General features: G+C 32.4%; 1 protein-coding gene and 1 non-coding gene across 3 annotated transcripts in view; one reads left to right on the plus strand and one right to left on the minus strand.

Annotated features, from left to right (window-relative positions):
* LOC142349944 (uncharacterized) overlaps nucleotides 1-26,655 on the minus strand; it is a 155,679-nt gene that overhangs the window by 109,857 nt on the left and 19,167 nt on the right. For both annotated transcript variants that reach the window (XM_075401803.1, XM_075401802.1), the window contains exons 7-9: nucleotides 13,986-14,061; nucleotides 6,746-6,888; nucleotides 5,954-6,122 (exon numbers count right to left, since the gene is read on the minus strand). In XM_075401803.1, coding sequence (XP_075257918.1) covers nucleotides 5,954-6,122; nucleotides 6,746-6,888; nucleotides 13,986-14,061 — 388 coding nt within the window. The remainder of the gene's footprint in view (nucleotides 1-5,953; nucleotides 6,123-6,745; nucleotides 6,889-13,985; nucleotides 14,062-26,655) is intronic.
* Nucleotides 12,244-12,314, plus strand: Trnag-ccc (transfer RNA glycine (anticodon CCC)). Its single transcript has one exon. It is a non-coding gene; the product is annotated as a tRNA-Gly (tRNA).

The raw sequence follows: 26,655 nt of genomic DNA on the forward strand, positions 1-26,655 counted from the left end.
CTATTCAAAAGCCGAGAAAGTGGACAACTGCGGTCAATAAGCCTCATGACAGAACTTTTCTCTCTGAATTTACAAAAATACAATCCGAGTCGTTTTGGGGGGAACTTAAATTACCCTGTTTGATAAAAAATTAAAACAAAGTCTCCGCTTCAAGGATTTGCAACGTTATACACTTTGTCTTTGTGATTATAAACACCTCACAGCGACAGATCATTGAATGTTTAAATTCTTTAAGGAGAAAAAGTGATAGTTTTTAACAGGGGATTTTAATAGTTTTTGTTATTTCCCACCCCAACATTATTTGAATTAGTGCTGATCTTCTGTGTCATTTGGGCCACTTTTAATAATTAATTTTTGTTTTTCGTTTGACATCGATTCCGTGGATTTAATCAACATTTTACATGTGTGGATTTACATGTACGGAAGCGCAATTGAAGAATGAAATGGTGAAAAGGAAGCTTTTGAAACTCAAAAGTCTCATTTTTTCGTTAATCAAAACATCAGTAGAACTTCTTTATGTTAAGCGAAAGTCATCATTGTCAAAAATTTAAACTTGCATATCTGATAAAAAATAGGTAGAGCTGTTTCAAGGGCTTTTCTATGGTACAATTTTGTGTTGTAAAGAAATAATCGGCCACCACTGACATGGCGAAAAACCGAAGCCAGGCTACTGGAATAAAATTCCCCAATCCCATTTCATGAGGGTTGAACCAATTAGTTAAAAAGTTGTTTTTGAGGTTTTTTTACTTCTTCAACTTTCAATGACTTCGATAGGTTGCGACAGCCTTAGCCAGTGATATGCTTGATTTTGGTGGAATTATTAAACGATCAAACAATATATATATATATATATATAATATATATATATATATATATATATATATATACATACATATATATATATATATATATATATATATATATATCAGCCAAAAACATCGCCAACAATTTTTTAAAACTACTGACAAGGGCAGATTGTTCACAAGCTAGAGCAATATATTTTTTTTATCGCCAACAAAAATGTTTTTTGGGCCCTACATTTTTTAAGTTTTCTCGACTACCCCAGGCAGTTCAAATAATACTGTTTACAGATCACAGTCACAATAGTTTTTTGGGCTACTGCTCAATCATTTTGAGTTATAAACCCAACATAAGTTAGCCAAAATATCCAGTATTGTTTACAAGAAAATAATAGAATGGGATCTCATATAAATAGCACATAAATTAATAGAAAGCAAAATACATCTTATATTTAAGCATTTTCAGCAAGAAAAACCAAGCACATTTTTATTTTTTTAGTAGGATTGGTATTGTGAGTTCAAAAATCTTATTCAAACAATTATTATGCTAAGGAAATTATTAAAAATTCAAAGCAGTTAATTTGAACAAGAGTTCATGATATTTATATACTTTGTCTTTGCGATTAAAACACTTCACAGCGACAGATTATTGAATGCTTAAATTCTTGCACTGAGTATTGTGCGTTCGCACATCTTATTCAAGCATTTTAATATGCTAAAAAAATTAGTAAAACTTGAAAGCGAATTTTTTGAACAAGATTTCCAGATATTTACATGAATATACTCTTCATTAAAACACAAAAATGGGTTGAACAAAATAATAATTAATTCAAGCTCCATGTGCTGTCAAATGATTGTTCGAGGTTTGTCAAAAAAAAGAAATAGAATCTTTTGCCACTTCAGTTTAATTCATTTATCACTTGATCTTTCAATGATTTCAAAATAGATTGACGAAACATTTTGACTTTCAAAAGATTAATTTCTAATGCATGCATTGACGTCAGCTAAAAAAATTGTGATTTTATAAAAAGTCCAAACAGTCCAAGAGCTTTAAACAATGGAGCAGAAAAAATGTTCCATGAGCAAAGATGCAACTAACACATTATGTTGGTAATTTCTTTGTTGCCAAAAAATTGTTCTAAGACATGGTTGTGCAAAACCACCTAAAATATAGCGTGTTCCAATAAAGTTGAAATAAGCCAACGTTTCAAAAGCCGCTGGACAGATTTCAAATTTCAAAGTTCAAATTTAAAACAGGTAGAAACAATTGATGAATAGCAGCCTAATGGAAAAAACGTTGGCTTTCAAATGACCACTTTGATGCTCAATTGCTGTTTTTGAAGTTTCGGAACGTTCGCTTATTTCAACGATATGGGACAGTCTAAAGTTGACTCTATTCAAAAGCAGAGAAAGTGACAACTGCGGTGAATAAGCCTTATGACAGAATTTTTCTCTCTGAATTTACAAAAATACAATCCGATTCGTTTTTGGGGGAACTCAAATTACCCTGTTTGACAAAAAATTAAAACAAAGTCGCCGCTTCAAGGAATTGCAACGTTATACACTTTGTCTTTGTGATTAAACACCTCACAGCGACAGATCATTGAATGTTTAAATTCTTTACGGAGAAAAAGTGATAATTTTTAACAGGGATTTTAATAGTTTTTGTTATTTCCCACCCCAAAATTATTTGAATTAGTGCTGATCTTCTGTGTCATTTGGGCCACTTTTGATAATTAATTTTTGTTTTTCATTTGACATCTATTCCGTGGATTTAATCAACATTTTATATGTGTGGATTTACACGTACGGAAGCGCAATTGAAGAATGAAATGGTGAAAAGGAAGCTTTTGAACTCAAAAGTCTCATTTTTTCGTTAATCAAAAACCATTAAAAACATCAATAGAACTGCTTTATATTAAGCGAAAGTTATCACTGTCAAAAATTTTAAACTTGCATATCTGATAAAAAATAGGTAGAGCTGTTTCAAGGGCTTTTCTATGGTACAATTTTGTATTGTAAAGAAATAATCGACCACCACTGACATGGCGAAAAACCGAAGCCAGATAACTGGAATAAAATTCCTCAACCCCATTTCATGAGGGTTGAACCAATTAGTTAAAAAGTTGTTTTGAGGTTTTTTTATTTCTTCAACTTCAATGACTTTGATAGGTTGCGACAGCCTTAACCAGTGATATGCTTGATTTTGTTGGAATTATTAAAATGATCAAACAATTGGGGGGTTTAATTTTACTTAAATATTTTGTTTTTGCGTTTATCTACGAAATCAAAAAGTTTGGCCCCAAAAATTCTCTATGAGTATATTTTTTAAAATAATTTTTATGATAGAAAATGGTTCACTAGCGTTGGGTCTGAAATATTTTAAGAAAGAAATTGAACTCAATTTGACTAAACAATTATTATATATACATATATATATATATATTATATATATATTATATATATATATATATATATATATATATATATATATACTTATATATATATATATATATATATATATATATATATTATATATATATATAATATATATATATATATATATATATGCATATATATATATATATACATATATATATATATATATATATATATTTATATATATATATCAGTCTAAAACATCGCCAACAATTTTTTAAAACTACTGACAAGGGCAGATTGTTCACAAGCTAGAGCAATATATTTTTTTTATCGCCAACAAAAATGTTTTTTGGGTCCTACATTTTTAAGTTTTCTCGACTACCCCAGGAAGTTCAAATAATACTGTTTACAGATCACAGTCACAATAGTTTTTTGGGCTACTGCTCAATCATTTTGAGTTATAAACCCAACATAAGTTAGCCAAAATATCCAGTATTGTTTACAAGAAAATAATAGAATCGGATTTCATATAAATAGCACATAATTAATAGAAAGCAAATTAGATCTTATATTTAAGCATTTTCAGCAAGAAAACCAAGCACATTTTTATTTTTTTTAGTAGGATTGGTATTGTGAGTTCAAAAATCTTATTCAAACAATTATTATGCTAAGGAAATTATTAAAAATTCAAAGCAGTTAATTTGAACAAGAGTTCATGATATTTATATACTTTGTCTTTGTGATTAAAACACTTCACAGCGACAGATTATTGAATGCTTAAATTCTTGCACTGAGTATTGTGCGTTCGCACATCTTATTCAAGCATATAATATGCTAAAAAAAATTAGTAAAACTTGAAAGCGAATTTTTGAACAAGATTTCCAGATATTTACATGAATATACTCTTCATTAAAACACAAAAATGGGTTGAACAAAATAATAATTAATTCAAGCTCCATGTGCTGTCCAAATGATTGTTCGAGGTTTGTCAAAAAAAGAAATAGAATCTTTTGCCACTTCAGTTTAATTCATTTATCACTTGATCTTTCAATGATTTCAAAATAGATTGACGAAACATTTTGACTTTCAAAAGATTAACTTCTAATGCATGCATTGACGTCAGCTAAAAATTGTGTTTTTTTTAAAAAAAATTCCAAACAGTCCAAGAGTTTTAGCCAATTGAGCAGAACAAATGTTTCATGAGCAAAGATGCAATTAACACATTATGTTGGTAATTTCTTTGTTGCCAAAAAATTGTTCTAAGACATGGTTGTGCAAAACCACCTAAAATATAGCGTGTTCCAATAAAATATTCCAATAAAGTTGAAATAAGCCAACGTTTCAAAAGCCACTGGACAGATTTCAAAAGTCAAAGTTCAAATTTAAAACAGGTAGAAAAAATTGATGAATAGCAGCTTAATGGAAAAACCGTTGGCTTTCAAATGACCACTTTGATGCCCAATTGCCCGTTTTTGACGTTTCGGAACGTTCGCTTATTTCAACGATATGGGACAGTCTAAAGTTGATTCTATTCAAAAGCCGAGAAAGTGACAACTGCGGTGAATAAGCCTCATGACAGCGTTTTTCTCTCTGAACTTACAAAAATACAATCCGAGTCGTTTTTGGGGAACTCAATTTACCCTGTTTGACAAAAAATTAAAACAAAGTCTCCGCTTCAAGGAATTGCAACTTTATATACTTTGTCTTTGTGATTATAAACACCTCACAGCGACAGTTCATTGAATATTTAAATTCTTTAAGGAGAAAAAGTGATAGTTTTTAACAGGGATTTTAATAGTTTTTGTTATTTCCCACCCCAACATTATTTGAATTAGTGCTGATCTTCTGTGTCATTTGGGCCACTTTTAATAATTAATTTTTGTTTTTCTTTTGACATCTATTCCGTGTGATTTAATCAACATTTTACAGGTGTGGATTTATATGTACGGAAGCGGAATTAAAGGATGAAATCGTGAAAAGGAAGTTTTTTGAAATTCAAGAGCCTCAATTTTTCTTTAATCAAAACCAATAAAAACACTAGAACTGCTTTATATTAAAGGAAAGTCATCATTGTCAAAAATTTAAACTTGCATATCTGATAAAAAAATAGGTAAAGCTGTTTCAAGGGCTTTTCTATGGTACAATTTTGTATAGTAAAGAAATAATCGGCCACCACTGACATGGCGAAAAACCGAAGCCAGGCTACTGGAATAAAGTTCCTAAATCCCATTTCATGAGGGTTGAACCAATTAGTTAAAAAGTTGTTTTTGAGGTTTTTTTTTATTTCTTCAACTTTCAATGACTTAGATAGATTGCGACAACCTTAATCAGTGATATGATTTTGGTGAAATTATTAAAAAGATCAAGCAATTGGGGGGTTTAAATTTATTTAAAAATTTTGTTTTGCATTTATCTACCAAATCAATAAGTTGGCCCCCTCTCTATGAGTATATTTTTATAATAACTTTTATGATAAAAATGGTTCACTAACGTTGGGTCTGAAATATTTTAAGAAAGAAATTTAACTCAATTTGACTAAACAATTTGACAGTAAAATTGCAAAAAGTCGGAGAAGTCAGAAAACTGTTATTTTGTGTCTTACCCACAGCCCTATGACACGACCACACGAAATTTGGCCAAATTAGCTTTAAAAATGGGCAAAATTGAAAAGAATTGTGATGACATACATCATCATGTCGCAACTCTGGGCTTCATTCCACTTTGTTTAGCGGCCCATAGAGATTTATTTCTAAGATCGAGAAATCGCCTACTTTGACTTTTTCTGCAGCTGTTTGTGGAGTTCTTGATTTTTGCGGAGGTCAGCAATGATCTCATCAACAGTCCTCTCTCCTTTCCACTCCACGTCTTCGTCTCTTATGATGTCATTCTCATCTACGTCACCTGCTGTGACGTTATTGCCAATACCCTCGTGTTCGCCGTCTGCATCAACAGATAAGAAGACCGATTTTATTCATTGAAAGAGACCTGTTCTAACCGCATCCTAGGTTGGTCACACTGAAGGTTTTATTAACGTTTTTGAAGGTAAAACTACGTTAATTTTATTTAGGGTGTACACTCAACGTATAAGGCATGTCGTGGACCAAAGCCGTATTAAGTTGTTCACTTTTTAATAGACTGAAAACTTAAAGAAGTTCCAATGTTGCTGATATTCTGTTCTTTCAGCTCAGCCTTCATTTTATATTCTAACCGTTTCAATGGCAAAAAAATAACTTTTTTAGTTTTTAGTGGTTTTTTAGACCATTTCAGCGTATGGTATGCCTTCACGAAGAGAAATTCAAAATTATTTCCGAATAATTTCTTTTATTGTCCATTTGGACAACTTTTGATGTCAAAATATAACATATTTACAAAGACGACCCCCCGAAAAAACAAAATGTTAGATCTTAAAGGGAAATTTCTAAGAAAAGTCTCCTAATTACCACTTGAAGTTAAATCGAGGCTGGGCAATTTCGACACCAAGGAATTGATATCGAAAAATAATTTTTACGATTAGCAGATAAAAGTGGATTACAGCAACAAAATGACAGTATAAATAACCATACCAGGGTCACCATCTTCAGTTTCGTGTCCGTCTTGACCCCTCTGATGGGCAGTACCTGTGTGCCTGGACAGTCCTTCCTCTCTCAAACTGAAGTCACTCTCTTTCATGCTACTTTTCACACCACTCATTGAAGAGTTCTTCAAACTAAAAAAAAAAACAAACAAGACGGTTCGTGTGAGTCAGTGCGTAGCAGTGAATATTCCAATATACCTCCCAAGCTTGCCAAAAAAAACTATTTATTTCCAGAGAAAGAGTTTTTTTAAGATTATCCGAATGAAACCAGAAGTTGCTTTGGAGAAGTTCTCAGTACACTTCTCTTGTTAGGGATAAAATTGAATTCATGATTGGTTTCTCGTCATATTTAGTTTTATCAAAGCTGGGCATAATGATCAGTTTTATCATGTCAAAGAATTGTTCAATCAGGTAAAAAAAATTGATTAATAAATAACCCCCTCTCATTAGGCGAGATTGAAATATAATATTAGAAAAACTCATAAGCACTAAATTCAGTTTTAAAAAAAAACAAGAATACCTATTTGTTGTTACCTTGTAAAAAATAGAAAACGATTCTGGAGTGAAAATTGCATTTCATCAAAAATGACAAAAAAGCTGAAATTTTCAAAAACTAAAAAAACCAGATGAATTCCGACAAATAGCCCACACGAACAACAACAGCTGCATAAACTGATAAAATTCGTTGAAGTCAGAAAAAGAACACATCAATGCAATTTTCGTGAACAAAAGTCCATTGGAATCAAAAGTACTAATTAACTGGACAACAGAGAAGTCATTATTAAAACTTCAGGCGTATCATTCACATGTAGTTGAGTATAATGTCTACCGCAGAAAACAACATTTCACCTCTGCTTTTACACAAAGTTCTTCTTTAGTTATCTTTTTTTTTGTTAAATTGGAGAAGGGCAAACAGTCTAAATAGTTAATTGTTTCTTTTATCAACAAACAAAACCAAACGAACCAATGAGAAAAAAATTGAAAATCTTTTATACAAAATAGAAATCTGTGATAGATTTTTCCTACAACTGAATGGTGAAAAATATCTGAGACAAAACTAGTGTTCAGAAGAGGCATCAATCAACAATTGATTTGAGCGCAAGATTCTTTGCGAACCATTTCGGCTTCTGCACGTTAATGGAGCAACACATATTCGCATGCTTAATCATTTGTAGAACAAGTTACAGCAGTTGAGTTACTGTTAAATTTGAATTAAAACCCCCAAGTGATCTCCCATGGTCTAGGTTAGCTGCCCAATTGGCATGTAAGAAGCAGTTTAATTTAATTTCAATTATCTGAGAACTCGTTCTTCTACTTCCGAGTGTTTTCTCCCCTAGTATTTACAAAATAACAAATATCGGTTCACGCGAATGCAATATCTGCTCCACTTGAAAAAAAGCTAAATAATTGAAGCATCCTAAAGTATTTTTTAAACCACTCATCCGCTATTGCTTATCTTGTCCTCAACGGGGTAATCTTCTATTGGTGATTTTAACATGTGTTAATCTTGTTGTTTAACTTTTTAGTCACTTTTTTAGTTTAAATTTTTCAGTTAGATCGCTCTAACAATTTCTCATTATACTTTTCCTGATTATTTTCTATGATAAATTCTTCCTTAGTAATTTCACTACAGTTTTTTGCAATAGCTGATTCCAATTAAATTCCAATGATCAGTTTCAAACCACGAACAAAAATTAAATTAAAAATCACGTACTCCATTCTCCATCATAATCCGAGAGGCTAGCGCTTTTTTGAGTCTTGAGTTGAAAACCAAAAAAGTGTCACAGCCAATCAACTGCATTTGAAGAATTTGGCTTTATACAAATTTAGAACAACTGATCTTTAGAACAATTAACAATTAGCGACGCAACAGGGGCGTGACAAAGATTTCAATCTTTATCACGCCCCTTATTTGTTTATGTTTACTAAAAACAACCGCAGATTGACAGATTACTGATAAACATATTACGTACTTAAAAGCCTCAACAATTAACTTTTTAAGTTCCGTAACGACGAAATTGTATAATTGGTAAATAAATTTATGAGAAAATATGTGCTTGGGGAAGTAATTATGCTGATAAAGTAGGTGCTAATACGGAAATTGTATATGTACTTAACAAACATCAAGAGACGTACAAAAGCCCGAAATTGCCCAACTTGAAGATCAGTAAATATTTGCGAAGGACCAATACAACTTGAGGTACAACTCTGCGGGATCCACGATCAACTGAACACCGGAGAACCAGCCTGACAATCAGTTGATAACAGTCTTTTGAAACTTTGCTAAAAATTGCAAAACATCTTATTGAATATTGTTTAATAATTTCGTTAAAATATTTAAAGATCGAACAGGAAAATCTATATGAAAACCACTAAGTTAAAACAGGCTCACATAGCGTTAAATTGAGTACCGAAAGCTAATAAAACACAAGGCAACTAGTGGATATATCAAGCATCTGAACCGATCGATAAAAAGCTATTACTAGCTAATTTTATTCAAATTATATCCGCTAAAAATCGCACTATGAAACATCTATAATAAGTCATTGTACATTGGCAATAATTCTAGTTAATTACAACGGAATATTGATTTCCAAAACACCGAGATAAAGATTATAAAATTGAGTGCGTAACAATCTTGGTTTGGCACTTTGCTGGCACTTCTGTCACAATGGCAATGATTTTTTAAACCAGATTCATTAGGGACACACTCTTTTGTAGTTTTGCTCGACCATGATATCTCCTTGGGGCTGCTATCTTTCGGGTTTGGTCTTGGAGTTTGTTTTTTGGGTGGTGTGCTGCACTGTCTAGAAGTGCACTTTTCCTTTGCACCCTGTTTTAGCTGCTTTTTCGGTTATTTTTGGCAGCTCTGCCTTTATCCTGACAAATTTGTGGCTAGTATTAGGAAAAGGTATCAGTCATGTTGGAATTGGCGCCAGGATGAGTTGCGAATTGATGGTTTTTTATCAAGATATGCCCATATTCCCGCAATCATAGATTAAAGGCTGAGAAATCGAAATCAGAAACGGAAATCGAAAGTTATCCGGAAGTCAGAACTGATTTCAATTAAACAACAAAACAACACCGCCAAAACAACACCAACCTAATTCATTTTTAACTCACAATTAGCTCAAAAACAGCAAAAATGGAGTGCACAAGTCCTTGAAAAACCTCACAAACGAAGCGCAAACTTTTCGATAATATCAACTGAAATACGAGCTAGCTTATTTAAAAATATTGTTTTGTTCTGTTTTCAGGCTTGAACTTTGATTTTAACATGCAAAATATGCATTTCTTTAAAAAAACAATAATTGCACGAGGAAAAATAGGAGTGAATGCTAAGGTATTTTCCGTAAAAATACAGGCTTATACAAAAACTCTAAATTTCATCTAAGAAATTTTATATGTCGTAGACCTATACCTATAACCATATTATATATCATCGCTAAATCTTGTTTCAATTGAAATTTCAATCAGATGTGAAAACAAGTTGTAATGGAGATAAATTCGATCTATTCTGTCCCCCATTATTTTTTAACGCCCACAGTTACAAATTATATGTTGTTTTACAGCACGTTACTATGTAAAAAATAGCACGTGCGCCAGGGAGGGTTAAAGATATAAGCCCACTAAGCTGGGGGTGGGGGCAAAACAGAATAGATGCGATAAGTTATACGTGGTGGCCGCCGTATTGACCGACAGGGCGTTTGCCGACAACCAAAAAATGAGAAATTTTGTCGACAATTAAATTAAAATGCGATAAAATTTATTCTAGAGCTGTGATTGGCCAATTGAAAACACTATTTCGTAAGCGGCCAAATATACCGTAGTTTTTTTAATCAACTAGCGTAACAAAGATCTATCTGTGCTCGCAACCTCCCCCTCCCCCCGTTAGGGGGGTTGCGGCCACGGAGAGGCCGAGTCGAGCGCCACCCGACCTCACTCCTCTTTTGTAGTTTTGCTCAACCATGATATCTCCTTGGGGCTGCTATCTTTCGGGTTCGGTCTTGGAGTTCGTTTTTTGGGTGGTGTGTTGCCCTGTCTAGAAGTGCACTTTTCCTTTGGACCCTGTTTTAGCTGCTTTTTCGGTAATTTTTTGCAGCTCTGCCTTTATCCTGACAAATTTGTGGCTAGTATTAGGAAAAGGTATCAGTCATGTTGGAATTGGCGCCAGGATGAGTTGCGAATTGATGGTTTTTTTATCAAGATATGCCCATATTCCCGCAATCATAGATTAAAGGCTGAGAAATCGAAATCAGAAACGGAAATCGAAAGTTATCCGGAAGTCAGAACTGATTTCAATTAAACAACAAAACAACACCGCCAAAACAACACCAACCTAATTCATTTTTAACTCACAATTAGCTCAAAAACAGCAAAAATGGAGTGCACAAGTCCTTGAAAAACCTCACAAACGAAGCGCAAACTTTTCGATAATATCAACTGAAATACGAGCTAGCTGATTTAAAATATTGTTTTGTTCTGTTTTCAGGCTTGAACTTTGATTTTAGCATGCAAAATATGCATTTCTTTTAAAAAAAACAATAATTGCACGAGGAAAAATAGGAGTGAATGCTAAGGTATTTTCCGTAAAAATACAGGCTTATACAAAAACTCTAAATTTCATCTAAGAAATTTTATATGTCGTAGACCTATACCTATAACCATATTATATATCATCGCTAAATCTTGTTTCAATTGAAATTTCAATCAGATGTGAAAACAAGTTGTAATGGAGATAAATTCGATCTATTCTGTCCCCCCATTATTTTTGAACGCCCACAGTTACAAATTATATGTTGTTTTACAGCACGTTACTATGTAAAAAATAGCACGTGCGCCAGGGAGCGTTAAAGATATAAGCCCACTAAGCTGGGGGTGGGGGCAAAACAGAATAGATGCGATAATTATACGTGGTGGCCGCCGTATTGACCGACAGGGCGTTTGCCGACAACCAAAAAATGAGAAATTTTGTCGACAATTAAATTAAAATGCGATAAAATTTATTCTAGAGCTGTGATTGGCCAATTGAAAACACTATTTCGTAAGCGGCCAAATATACCGTAGTTTTTTAATCAACTAGCGTAACGAAGATCTATCTGTGGTCGCAACCTCCCCCTCCCCCCGTTAGGGGGGTTGCGGCCACGGAGAAGCCGAGTCGAGCGCCACCCGACCTCACACCAAAGATAATGTGGTCCACCGAACTACTGATTTATCAAGCAATGAGACTTTTTTGAACAATTATGATAAAACTTGGCTAAATTACTCATTTTTTCCTTGCCGGCTAAACCCCGTGCCGGCCAATTTTCCTAGAACTGTTATACGTCCTTCTTAAGCAATATAGAGACTAATGAGACAAAAAGTATTCACAACTTCGTCCTAAATGAAAAATATACTGGAAATTTAATTTGACTAGGCTGCGCTTTTGCCATTATAATTGAAAAGCCAGAATTGTTTCTCCAAGCATTGGGTCGACGCCTCATCAACGCATCGTTGGTGTAGGGGTATCATTTGAGATTCCCATTCTCAAGACACGGGTTCGAGTCCCGTACGATGCAGACTTTTAAACTGACTAATATTTTTTATTATAGAATTAGCATTTTAGAATTAGCACTTACAAGTTGTTTTGGGTCTTTCCCATTATAGCCCCCCGTGAAAATATAGGCCCTCAATATGGTATATTTACCATGATTGGGGGGGGGGAGGTGCTATAGGTTATCTGACCACTAAGCACTAAGCTGGGGGGGGGGGGGGGGCTATAATGGGAAAGACCCGTTGTTTTCAGGGAAAAATTCCTCTCAGCAATAATGACGACTTTTTCCAATCGTCCCATAGTACCAAAAAAGGGATCTTTTCCGTTTGTGCCCCCCCCCGCCCCCCAAGTACGTTATGCGCTCCCCAGTTACAGAACACGTGTCATCATTATGTAAAAATATAGCTCGTGCGTCTGGGGGTGCAAATAATATGCGCCCACTAAGCTGCGCCCACATATTATGCGCCCACTATGATCCCAAAAAGGATATCACCCAAGTAAAATGGGATGTTTTCCGTTTGTGCCCCCCCCCCCCCCCCCAGCTTAGTGTGTGCATATTATTTGCCACCCCCAGACGCACGTGCCATATTTTTACATAATTATTTACTATGTAATGGCACGTGCTCTGTAACTGGGGGTGCATAACGAACTGTGGGGGGGGCACAAACTGAAAAGACCCGTAAAATGTATAAATGGACGCCAGTCAACTAAAAATATTGCGAACATGAAATGGTACGCCTCAAAATACCCCCAGCCACTACAGTAAAAACATAATTGCTTAAGGATCTATTCTGTCCCCCCCCAATGTTTTTTATGACCCCCAGTTACAAATTATATGTTGTTATATAGCACGTTACTATGTAAGAAAATAGCACGTGAGCCTGGGGGACATACAAAATTTGTGCTCACTAAGCTGGGGGGCCAAAACAGAATAGATCCTTGCTTAATTGGTTATAAGGGCGACATCGTGATGACACTTCTAATAATCAAATCATGGAACTGCCGGAACCCCCCTCCCCTCCGCCTCCTCCTCTTTTCCTTGCCAAGTACGACACAACCAAAAGCTCGTTTTTGCATAGATAATATTTTGACAATTAAAACACTCACGTGCACATTTTAAAATGCCGAAAGTCTGCAGAGCCAGAAGTTAAAATGCCAGAAGTTGCTACTTAGCCAGAAGTTGACTTCTGTTGACTTTCGTAATTTTAAAACGTGCGCGTTTCGTGTTTTAAGCCTGGTTAAGTGACTCTGCAGAAGTCACTTCGAAATTCTGACTTAATATCTCGAACCGCTTCGCGGTTATCGATAAGCGCCAGAAGTTCTGAGTGACTTCAAGCAGATCACTTAACCATTATTTAGAAGTCCGACGGTCAGTTACAACTTACATCAATTATGGTGCCATAATCTATCACGCGTAAAGTTAATAGTTTCGAAAGATAATAGTTTCGAAAGTTCCTGATAATATTAATGTCGCAAGAATCAGTGATAGGGAGAGAAACGATCCAAGATCAACAGTAAATTGCAGTGATTATCCAGCAAACCATATTGTCGAGCCATAATGTTTATTGGTAGGGGCTAGAGCATCATAAAGTTATACAGATTACTTTCACATTCAATGTCACTTTTTACCATCAGCCAGTTTTTTTTCAGAAAAGTTTTCTCTCCCCACAAGTGAATGACAGTCAGATAATCTTACCCAGGGGTAGTTGAAGTTGCCATTGACAAAGACTTGGAAGACCCCAATTTGTTAGAACCCCGAGCAGTTGACTTATCTAAAAAACATAAATTATTGGATTAAAAAAAAACAATTTACGAATTATACCTTCACGTTGAAACGCAAGCAGACGTTTGAGAAATGATCGGCGTGAAAACCAGTCCCCCCCACCTCCAAAAAACTGCTTATCAATCATTTTATATCTTAAATTGTTTTCATTTCGTTAAATCTTATCCTCATGAATTTGTCATCAAGGTCTGTCATTGATTTATGTTAACTTTTTAGATTATACGTCAGTAGTAACAAACCTATACACCCTAGACCACTTTTTGGCACATTTTCCCCAAACATGTTCGATCATGCGCGCGGATGAAAAGTTCTTGGCAATTATTCCCTGTATGTTAGGATTGTTGCCTGAAAATTTAATGGACTTACCATTTTGAACAGGACATGTTGGCTTGCCTCATTAATAAGGTATATAAACACACTGTGGAGAATACTGTATGTAAACCCGGCAAATGCCTAAGGGCTTTAAATCCACTCTATATTTGTCATGAACACTTTTGCGTAGAAATCTGGGCTTCTAATGTGAATAAACTATATATTGGTATTGCGTAATCAGGGTTAATTCCTGCATACGCAACTTTGAAGCACACAAGTTTATAAGTTTATAAGGGATATTTAAACCCTGTGAAGAAGATTGTTTGTATACAAACGTTTGCAGGCTATAAATCCAGTGAAAACTTTTGCGCAGTAGCAGAAATCTGGGTGTCTAATGTAAATAATCTATGTATTGGTATTGCGTATGCAGTCTCACGTTGAAGATTTTGTTTTTTAACTACATGTGAAACGTCTGGGTAGGAAGCGTTCTACTTTCTGATGAAATTATTACCTAAGGGCTATTTTTAGAACACAAACTCAAACTCGAACTCGTCTGGCTCAGACTGTTAATAGACTTCCCTTTCATTTATTACACAATAAGCCATATGATTCAGACGTATTACATTTTGACAAAATTCGTATCCGAAAACAACAAGTTCGAACACGATAAAAGGAAGTAATTGATTCTTCAATAGAATTTATATAAAAAAGGAACAAAAAAGCATTCTGAAAGATAAAAATTTACTGAAACTTTGACCTCATCACTTGTTGTTTTGTCCAGCAAAGACCCATTGACAGGGAAGACAATCTTCGATTAGAAAGAACACAAGTTGAGAGTAACTTCTACCCCCGCAATTTAAATCAGGTTAATTCATCATTTGAATGAAAAGAAATCATCGTTTGAAGTTGTACTGAGAGTGAAGTCCTTGAGGAGTAAGAAAAGTATAGAAACATATTGTTTTTAGTTTTGAAGGATCTATCAGAATAACGAGTAGTGTCAAGAAGAACAGTTGGGTGGAACAACATCTTGTCACTTTGGTTGCAGAGAATACAAAGACAAAAAAGACGGAAAAAACCTTGTTTGAATTCCGAGCGCTTCAAAAACAAATCAGGAAGCAAAAAAAGGAGAAAATCTGGAAACCAGATGAACAGCATTTTGTTTGCCTGTCATCAGAGCGCATCCCTAAGCAAGAGGAGTGTTTCAAAACAGAAAACGTGTGCAAAGTAAGTTAAAAACTTCTTTTGTCTTCATGTAGCTCCTCCATCATTTCAACCTATATAACTCATCCACGGATCAAAACATGGTAGTCGGAAAACATCAATTTTGCTCACATAGTATACATATGAGTCATCAAAGGTCAATTGTACATCATTTTTTTCCTCTTAATGTACAAGTCCTAGAGAAAAGTTTCTTAAGAAAAGGTTGTTCCATTAGTGAAAACTAACACAAAACTACTTTAAAAAACATCAATTTTGCTCACATAACATATATATGAGTCATCAAAAGTCAATTGTACATCATTTTTTTCCTTCTAATGTATAAGTCCCAGAGAAAAGCTTCTCAAGGAAAAGTTGTTCCAATAGTAAAAACTCACTCAAAATTACTTTAAAAAACATCAATTTTGCTCACATAATATATGTATGAGTCATCAAAGGTCAATTGTACATCATTTTTTTCCTCTTAATGTACAAGTCCTAGAGAAAAACTTCTTAAGGAAAAGTTGTTCCAGTTGTAAAAACTAAAACAAAACTAATTTAAGAAACATCAATTTTGCTCACAACATATATATGAGTCAACAAAGGTCAATTGTACATCATTTTTTTTCCTCTTAATGTACAAATCCTAGAGAAAAGTTTCTTAAGGAAAAGTTGTTCCATTAGTGAAAACTAACACAAATATACTTTGAAAAACATCAATTTTGCTCACATAACATATATATGAGTAATCAAAAGTCAATTGTACATCATTTTTTTCCTTCTAATGTACAAGTCCTAGAAAAACTTCTTAAGGAAAAGTTGTTCCAGTTGTAAAAACTAAAACAAAACTAATTTAGGAAACATCAATTTTGCTCATATAACATATATATGAGTCATCAAAGGTCAATTGTACATCATTTTTTTCCTCTTAATGTACAAGTCCCAGAGAAAAGTTTCTTAAGGAAAAGTTGTTCCAATAGTAAAAACTAACACAAAACTACTTTAAAAAACATCAATTTTGCTCACAACATATATATGAGTCATCAAAGGTCAATTGTACATCATTTTTTTTCCTCTTAATGTACAAGTCCTAGAAAAACTTCTTAAGGAAAAGTTGTTCCAGTTGTAAAAACTAAAACAAAACTAATTTAGGAAACATCAATTTTGCTCATATAACATATATATGAGTCATCAAAGGTCAATTGTACATCATTTTTTTCCTCTTAATGTACAAGTCCCAGAGAAAAGTTTCTTAAGGAAAAGTTGTTCCATTAGTGAAAACTAACACAAATATACTTTAAAAAACATCAATTTTGCTCACATAACATATGTATGAGTCATCAAAGGTCAATTGTACATCATTTTTTTCCTCTTAATGTACAAGTCCTAGAAAAACTTCTTAAGGAAAAGTTGTTCCAGTTGTAAAAACTAAAACAAAACTAATTTAGGAAACATCAATTTTGCTCATATAACATATATATGAGTCATCAAAGGTCAATTGTACATCATTTTTTTCCTCTTAATGTACAAGTCCCAGAGAAAAGTTTCTTAAGGAAAAGTTGTTCCAATAGTAAAAACTAACACAAAACTACTTTAAAAAACATCAATTTTGCTCATAAAACATATGTATGAGTCATCAACGGTCATTTGCACATCATTTTTTTCCTCTTAATGTACAAGTCCCAGAGAAAAGTTTCTTAGGGAAAAGTTGTTCCAATAGTAAAAACTAACTCAAAATGACTTTAAAAAACATCAATTTTGCTCACATAATAAATGTATGAGTCATCAAAGGTCAATTGTACATCATTTTTTTCCTCTTAATGTACAAGTCTTAGAGAAAAATTTCTTAAGGAAAAGTAGTTTCATTAGTGAAAACTAAAACAAAAACTAATTGTAGAAACATCAATTTTGCTCACATAACTTATGTATGAGTCATCAAAGGTCAATTGTACATCATTTTTTTCCTCTTAATGTACAAGTCCTAGAGAAAAACTTCTTAAGGAAAAGTTGCTCCAGTTGTAAAAACTAAAACAAAACTAATTTAAGAAACATCAATTTTGCTCAAATAACATATATATGAGTCATCAAAGGTCAATTGTACATCATTTTTTCCCTCTTAATGTACAAGTCCTAGAGAAAAGTTTCTTAAGGAAAAGTTGTTCCATTAGTGAAAACTAACACAAATATACTTTAAAAAACATCAATTTTGCTCACATAACATTTGTTTGAGTCATCAAAGGTCAATTGTACATCATTTTTTTCCTCTTAATGTACAAGTCCTAGAGAAAATTTTCGTGAGGAAAAGTTGTTCCATTAGTGAAAACTAACATAAAACTACTTTGAAAAATGTCAGTTGCGCTCACATTACATATATATGAGTCATAAAAAGTCATTTGTACATCGTTTTTTTCCCATAAATGTACAAGTCCTAGAGAAAAATTTCGTGAAGAAAAGTTGTTCCGTTAGTGAAATTTAACACAAAAATGTTATAAAAAATAACAATTTTGCTAACATAATTGATATATAAGTCATCAAATGTAATTTGCACATTTTTTTTCCTCTTAATGTTCAAGTCATTGAGAAAAACTTCAACAATTTTTCAACAATTTCATAAAAGAGTCAACAAAGTTTATTTGTACCTCAGTTTTTTCCTCTTAATTTACAAATCTAGCGGAAACTTTGTTTTGTTGAGGTTGTTTCCTTAGTGAAAACTAGTAATAAAATACTAAAATTGTCAGTTTCGTCAATACAAAATATCTATTTTGTATTAGTCCCGTAAAGTTAATTATACTCATTTTTTTCCTTTTTAAATTACAAGTTCCAGAGAGAAAACTGTTTCGTAGTGAAAACTAAAACAATACTTGAAAAAGTATCACTTTTGTTTACATGAAGTATAAATAAGTCATCAAAGTTTGCTTGTGCATCGCCCCTCCTAAATTTACAACACCAGAACAAAAAAATTCTCATGTAAAAGTTGTTTCATGTGTCACCATGTGTCATCTAAATTTATGTGAGAGTCATCATAAGTACATCTCTTTCTCTTAGCTTACTAGTTGCAGTGAAAAGTTCCTTCTATAAATTTGTTTTGTATCTAAAGATAGCATAAAAAACCTAAAAGTGTATCAATTTTGCTCATAAAAGGTAAATATGAGTATATGTGAAATAAAAATCAAATAAAATCATTTCTTTCTTCTTAAAGAACAAGTCTTGGAGAAAATCACAGGTAAAAAAAGTACATTCATTTATGAAAAATAAAGCGGGATTTTTTAAAATGTTTTAGTTTGTGTCAAAAAAACATACAATGAGTCATCAAAGGTTTATTGTACATCGTTTTTTTCCCTCATAATGTACAAGTCGCAGTGAATAATTCATCAAACAAGAAACTCTTTCATTGGCAAAATTTAACAAAAACTTGCTTTACTTTGTATAAGTTATTTTCATATAACATATGTACGAGTCAGCAAACGTCAATGATCATCATTTTATTCCACTTTAGGTACAAGTATCGGGCAAAGGTCTTTCATTAAAAGGTTTTTCGTAAATTAGAACTCATACAAAACTACTTGAAACTTTACGCAAACTAAAATGAGACTCAATTTCCCTTCATAATACACAAATCTCTGAGAGAAACCTTCAGAGACAAAATTTGTCAAGAAAATCTCGATCAATCAGCAAAAAAAACTAACAAAAAATACTCAAAAGAGTATCAGTTTTGTTCACGAAAACGTAAATGAGTCCCTAAAAGTCGTTTTTAAATCATATTTCTCCCTCTTAATGTACCCAGAGATTAGATATTTAGAAAAAATAAAGACATAGATATTTAAAAAAATGTCCTGGAGAAATAATTCCTGAGTAAAATTTGATTCATGCGGAAAAAATAACTCAAAATCTTTTCAAAAAGTATGAACCTCGGTCATATAAACTATAAATGAGTCATTACTAGTAAACAAAAGATCATTTATTATATTTCAATGTACAAGCAGTAGAGTGAAACTTATTCAATGAAAATGAGTTTTCTGAAAAAAAAATGTTCAAAGGAACATCTACTTTATGCACGTACATTACGTATGATTCCTCCAGGCTCAGAAATACACTATCTTAGATCACATAATGTACCATATTACAGCATTTTTTTTTGAAATTTTTTTTACTAGAGAGTTGTTTTGAAAGTAAGTTTGTCAATGGAAGCTTAAAAGAAATCAATTTCGTGCTCATTGCCAAGAAAGAAATGTTCGATTGTTTATATTTTCCTATCTCTCAAGGTACATGTGTTATACCAAAAAATACTTGATGATAATTTCTTAAGGGTGAATCCCGAAGCCGAAACATTTAATGGCGCTTCAATGTCAAGCTCATACGCTATTTTTAATTAATCAAAATTTAATTAGACCTCGCTTGATAAGTCTTCGGTGATAAATTTACGTTAAAAAATTCTCCATTAAGATTTAACAAAAAAAATTGATTGTACATGTAAAAACTCAATTTCTTTGTTATAGGCGTCGCACAGCAATTTTTTTTGTTACAAAGATTTGTATCATGGATATTTACGTTGACAAGTTATACAAAACAAACATGAATAATTGACATAACTAAAATTGATAAATTGATTGAGCAATAGCTCTTTTATACTTTAATCCATAAGGTTAACGGAACAATACTTCAAGACAGACGCTTCAATGCTTAAAGTTTATCAATATTGTCTACAAGCGCTGATCCAAAGTATTCAAAGATCAGCAGTAATTATAATTTTTTGAAGAGTGAGAACTCAGACCAAATTGTGTTAATTGTTACTATGTATGAGTTGTAATTATCCTATTTACGTTTTACTCAGTGTTAATTTTTTTTGTATAAGTAGCTAGAAGACATCAACATTTAAGAGTTTTGCATAAAACAAAGTTAGGAATTTTTTTCCAAATATGGTAGTCAAAAGATTTGTTGTTGACTGTGCAAACTGGTTTTTCGTAACATAATTTTAACGAGACAAAGTTACGCACTTGCAACTAAAATCATTATCTGTTTTCCTTTTTTTTTTGAAAAACGAAGCAATCAACCTTGCATGCACTTAGAGTTCTTTCTGGTAGGTTTCTGTGCATGCATGGTTGATTGCTTCGTTTTTTAAAAAAAGAAAAACAGATAATGATTTCAGTTGCAAGTGCGTAACTTTGTCTCGTTAAAATTATGTTACGAAAAACCAGTTTGCACAGTCAACCACAAATCTTTTGACTACCATATTTGGAAAAAAATTCCTAACTTTGTTTTATGAAAAACTCTTAAATGTTGATGTCTTCTAGCTACTTATACAAAAAAAATTAACACTGAGTAAAACGTAAATAGGATAATTACAACTCATACATAGTAACAATTAACACAATTTGGCCTGAGTTCTCACTCTTCAAAAAAATATAATTACTGCTGATCTTTGAATACTTTGGATCAGCGCTTGTAGACAATATTGATAAAGCTTAAGCATTGAAGCGTCTGTCTTGAAGTATTGTTCCGTTAAACTTATGGATTGAAGTATAAAAGAGCTATTGCTCAATCAATTTATCAATTTTAGTTATGTCAATTATTCATGTTTGTTTTGTATAACTTGTCAACGTAAATATCCATGATACAAATCTTTGTAACAAAAAAATTGCTGTGCGACGCCTATAACAAAGAAATTGAGTTTTTACATGTACAATCAATTTTTTTGTTAAATCTTAATGGAGAATTTTTTAACGTAAAATTATCACCAAAGACTTTTCAAGCGAGGACTAATTAAATTTTGATTAATTAAAAATAGCGTATGAGCTTGACATTGAAGCGCCATTAAATGTTTCGGCTTCGGGATTCACCCTTAAGAAATTATCATCAAGTGTTTTTTGGTATAACACATGTACCTTGAGAGATAGGAAAACATAAACAATCGAACATTTCTTTCTTGGCAATGGGCACGAAATTGATTTCTTCTAAAATGCTGTAATATGGTACATTATGTGATCTAAGATAGTGTATTTCTGAGCCTGGAGGAATCATACGTAATGTACGTGCATAAAGTAGATGTTCTTTTGAACATTTTTTTTTTCAGAAAACTCATTGTCATTGAATAAGTTTCACTCTACTGCTTGTACATTGAAATATAATAAATGATCTTTTGTTTACTAGCAATGACTCATTTATAGTTTATATGACCGAGGTTCATACTTTTTGAAAATATTTTGAGTTATTTTTTCCGCATGAATCAAATTTTACTCAGGAATTATTTCTCCAGGACATTTTTTTTAAATATCTATGTCTTTATTTTTTCTAAATATCTAATCTCTGGGTACATTAAGAGGGAGAAATAAGATTTAAAAACGACTTTTAAGGACTCATTTACGTTTTCGTGAACAAAACTGATACTCTTTTGAGTATTTTTTGTTAGTTTTTTTTGCTGATTGATCGAGATTTTCTTGACAAATTTTGTGTCTGAAGGTTTCTCTCAGAGATTTGTGTATTATGAAGGGAAAATTGAGTCCCATTTTAGTTTGCGTAAATTTTCAAGTAGTTTTGTATGAGTTCTAATTTACGAAAAACCTTTTAATGAAAGACCTTTCCCCGATACTTGTACCTAAAGTGGAATAAAATGATGATCATTAACGTTTGCTGACTCGTACTTATGTTATATGAAAATAACTAATGCAAAGTAAAGCAAGTTTTTGTTAAATTTTACCAATGAAAGAGTTTCTTGTTTGATGAATTATTCACTGCGACTTGTACATTATGAGGGAAAAAAACGATGTACAATAAACCTTTGATGACTCATTGTATGTTTTTTTGACACAAACTAAAACATTTTAAAAAATCCTGCTTTATTTTTCATAAATGAACGTACTTTTTTTACCTGTGATTTTCTCCAAGACTTGTTCATTAAGAAGAAAGAAATGATCTTATTTGACTTTTGTTTCACATATACTCATATTTACCTTTTATGAGCAAAATTGATACAATTTTAGGTTTTTTATGCTATCTTTAGATACAACTTTTACATGAGAATTTTTTTGTTCTGGTGTTGTAAATTTAGGAGGGGCGATGCACAAGCAGACTTTGATGACTTATTTATACTTCATGTAAACAAAAGTGATACTTTTTCAAGTATTAATTTAGTTTTCGCTACGAAACAGTTTTCTCTCTGGAACTCGTAATTTAAAAGGAAAAAAATGACGTATAATTAACTTTACGGGACTAATAGAAAATAGATATTTTGTATTGACGAAACTGACAATTTTAGTATTTTATTACTAGTTTTCACTAAGGAAACAACCTCAACAAAACAAAGTTTCCGCTAGATTTGTAAATTAAGAGGAACAAACTGAGGTACAAATAAACTTTGTTGACTCTTTTATGAAATTGTTGAAAAATTGTTGAAGTTTTTCTCAATGACTTGAACATTAAGAGGAAAAAAAATGTGCAAGTTACATTTGATGACTCATATATCAATTATGTTAGCAAAATTGTTATTTTTTATAAAATTTTTGTGTTAATTTTCACTAACGGAACAACTTTTCTTCACAAAATTTTTCTCTAGGACTTGTACATTTATGGGAAAAAAACGATGTACAAATGACCTTTTATGACTCATATATATGTAATGTGAGGGCAACTGACATTTTTCAAAGTAGTTTTATGTTAGTTTTCACTAATGGAACAACTTTTCCGTACGAAAATTTTCTCTAGGACTTGTACATAAGGAGGAAAAAATGATGTACAATTGACCTTTGATGACTCATATATATGTTTTATGAGCAAAAGTGATGTTTCTTAAATTAGTTTTGTTTTAGTTTTCACTAATGGAACAACTTTTCCTTAAGAAATTTTTCTCTAGAACTTGTACATTAAGAGGAAAATAGTGATGTACAAATGACCGTTGATGACTCATACATATGTTTTATGAGCAAAAGTGATGTTTTTAAAGTATATTTGTGTTAGTTTTTACTATTTGAACAACTTTTCCTTAAGAAACTTTTCTCTGGGACTTGTACATTAAGAGGAAAAAAAATGATGTACAAATGACAGTTGATGACTCATACATATGTTTTATGAGCAAAATTGATGTTTTTTAAAGTAGTTTTGTGTTAGTTTTTACTATTGGAACAACTTTTCCTTAAGAAACTTTTCTCTGGGATTGTACATTAAGAGGAAAAAAATGATGTACAATTGACCTTTAATGACTCATACATATGTTATGTGAGCAAAATTGATGTTTTTTAAAGTATATTTGTGTTAGTTTTCACTAATGGAACAACTTTTCCTTAAGAAACTTTTCTCTAGGACTTGTACATTAAGAGGAAAAAAATGATGTACAATTGACCTTTGATGACTCATATATATGTTATGTGAGCAAAATTGATGTTTCTTAAATTAGTTTTGTTTTAGTTTTTACAACTGGAACAACTTTTCCTTACGAAGTTTTTCTCTAGGACTTGTACATTAAGAGGGAAAAAATGATGTACAATTGACCTTTGATGACTCATACATATGTTATGTGAGCAAAATTGATGTTTTTTAAAGTATATTTGTGTTAGTTTTCACTAATGGAACAACTTTTCCTTAAGAAACTTTTCTCTAGGACTTGTACATTAAGAGGAAAAAAATGATGTACAATTGACCTTTGATGACTCATATATATGTTATGTGAGCAAAATTGATGTTTCTTAAATTAGTTTTGTTTTAGTTTTTACAACTGGAACAACTTTTCCTTAAGAAGTTTTTCTCTAGGACTTGTACATTATGAGGAAAAAAATGATGTACAATTGACCTTTGATGACTCATACATAAGTTATGTGAGCAAAATTGATGTTTCTTAAATTAGTTTTTGTTTTAGTTTTTACAACTGGAGCAACTTTTCCTTAAGAAATTTTTCTCTAAGACTTGTACATTAAGAGGGAAAAAATGATGTACAATTGACCTTTGATGACTCATATATATGTTATGTGAGCAAAATTGATGTTTCTTAAATTAGTTTTGTTTTAGTTTTTACAACTGGAACAACTTTTCCTTAAGAAATTTTTCTCTAAGACTTGTACATTAAGAGGGAAAAAATGATGTACAATTGACCTTTGATGACTCATACATATATTATGTGAGCAAAATTGATGTTTTTTAAAGTAATTTTGAGTTAGTTTTTACTATTGGAACAATTTTTCCTTAAGAAACTTTTCTCTGGGACTTGTACATTAGAAGGAAAAAAATGATGTACAATTAACTTTTGATGACTCATATATATGTTATGTGAGCAAAATTGATGTTTTTTTAAAGTAGTTTTGTTTTAGTTTTCACTAATGGAACAACCTTTTCTTAAGAAACTTTTCTCTAGGACTTGTACATTAAGAGGAAAAAAATGATGTACAATTGACCTTTGATGACTCATAAGTATACTATGTGAGCAAAATTGATGTTTTCCGACTACCATGTTTTGATCCGTGGATGAGTTATATAGGTTGAAATGATGGAGGAGCTACATGAAGACAAAAGAAGTTTTTTAACTTACTTTGCACACGTTTTCTGTTTTGAACCACTCCTCTTGCTTAGGGATGCGCTCTGATGATAGACAAACAAAATGCTGTTCGTCTGGTTTCCAGATGTTCTCCTTTTTTGCTTCCTGATTTGTTTTTGAAGCGCTCGGAATTCAAACAAGGTTTTTTCCGTCTTTTGTGTCTTTGTATTCTCTGCAACCAAAGTGACAAGATGTTGTTCCACCCAACTGTTCTTCTTGATACTACTCGTTTTTCTGATAGATCCTTCAAAACTAAAAACAATATGTTTCTATACTTTTCTTACTCCTCAAGGACTTCACTCTCAGTACAACTTCAAACGATGATTTCTTTTCATTCAAATGATGAATTAACCTGATTTAAATTGCGGGGGTAGAAGTTACTCTCAAATTGTGTTCTTTCTAATCGAAGATTGTCTTCCCTGTCAATGGGTCTTTGCTGGACAAAACAACAAGTGATGAGGTCAAAGTTTCAGTAAATTTTTATCTTTCAGAATGCTTTTTTGTTCCTTTTTTATATAAATTCTATTGAAGAATCAATTACTTCCTTTTATCGTGTTCGAACTTGTTGTTTTCGGATACGAATTTCGTCAAAATGTAATACGTCTGAATCATATGGCTTATTGTGTAATAAATGAAAGGGAAATCTATTAACAGTCTGAGCCAGACGAGTTCGAGTTTGAGTTTGTGTTCTAAAAATAGCCCTTAGGTAATAATTTTATCAGAAAGTAGAACGCTTCCTACCCAGACGTTTCACATGTAGTTAAAAAACAAAATCTTCAACGTGAGACTGCATACGCAATACCAATACATAGATTATTCACATTAGACACCCAGATTTCTGCTACTGCGCAAAAGTTTTCACTGGATTTATAGCCTGCAAACGTTTGTATACAAACAATCTTCTTCACAGGGTTTAAATATCCCTTATAAACTTATAAACTTGTGTGCTTCAAAGTTGCGTATGCAGGAATTAACCCTGATTACGCAATACCAATATATAGTTTATTCACATTAGAAGCCCAGATTTCTACGCAAAAGTGTTCATGACAAATATAGAGTGGATTTAAAGCCCTTAGGCATTTGCCGGGTTTACAGACAGTATTCTCCACAGTGTGTTTATATACCTTATTAATGAGGCAAGCCAACATGTCCTGTTCAAAATGGTAAGTCCATTAAATTTTCAGGCAACAATCCTAACATACAGGGAATAATTGCCAAGAACTTTTCATCCGCGCGCATGATCGAACATTTTTGGGGAAAATGTGCCAAAAAGTGGCCTAGGGTGTATAGGTTTGTTACTACTTACGTCCCCATTTGAATGTAATTTTGTATTTATCTGGAGAATTAACGTATTTTTTTCTTGTTTGTCGCTCCAGTGGTAGAACATAGTGCCATTCCTCGACATGTACAAACGAAAATTCTGATCTCGACTTTTTTTGGGTTAAAAAAACAGACCTTCGTAGTGAAGGATTTAACATAAGCTTAAATAACTTTTACAGAACAGCTGCGCTAGCTGCGTAAATTATTTTGAAACAAATGCTTGCGTTTCAACTTTTA

Source organism: Convolutriloba macropyga, chromosome 11, assembly GCF_964194025.1.
Source record: "Convolutriloba macropyga chromosome 11, txConMacr16.3, whole genome shotgun sequence".
Lineage (NCBI taxonomy): Eukaryota > Metazoa > Xenacoelomorpha > Acoela > Convolutidae > Convolutriloba > Convolutriloba macropyga.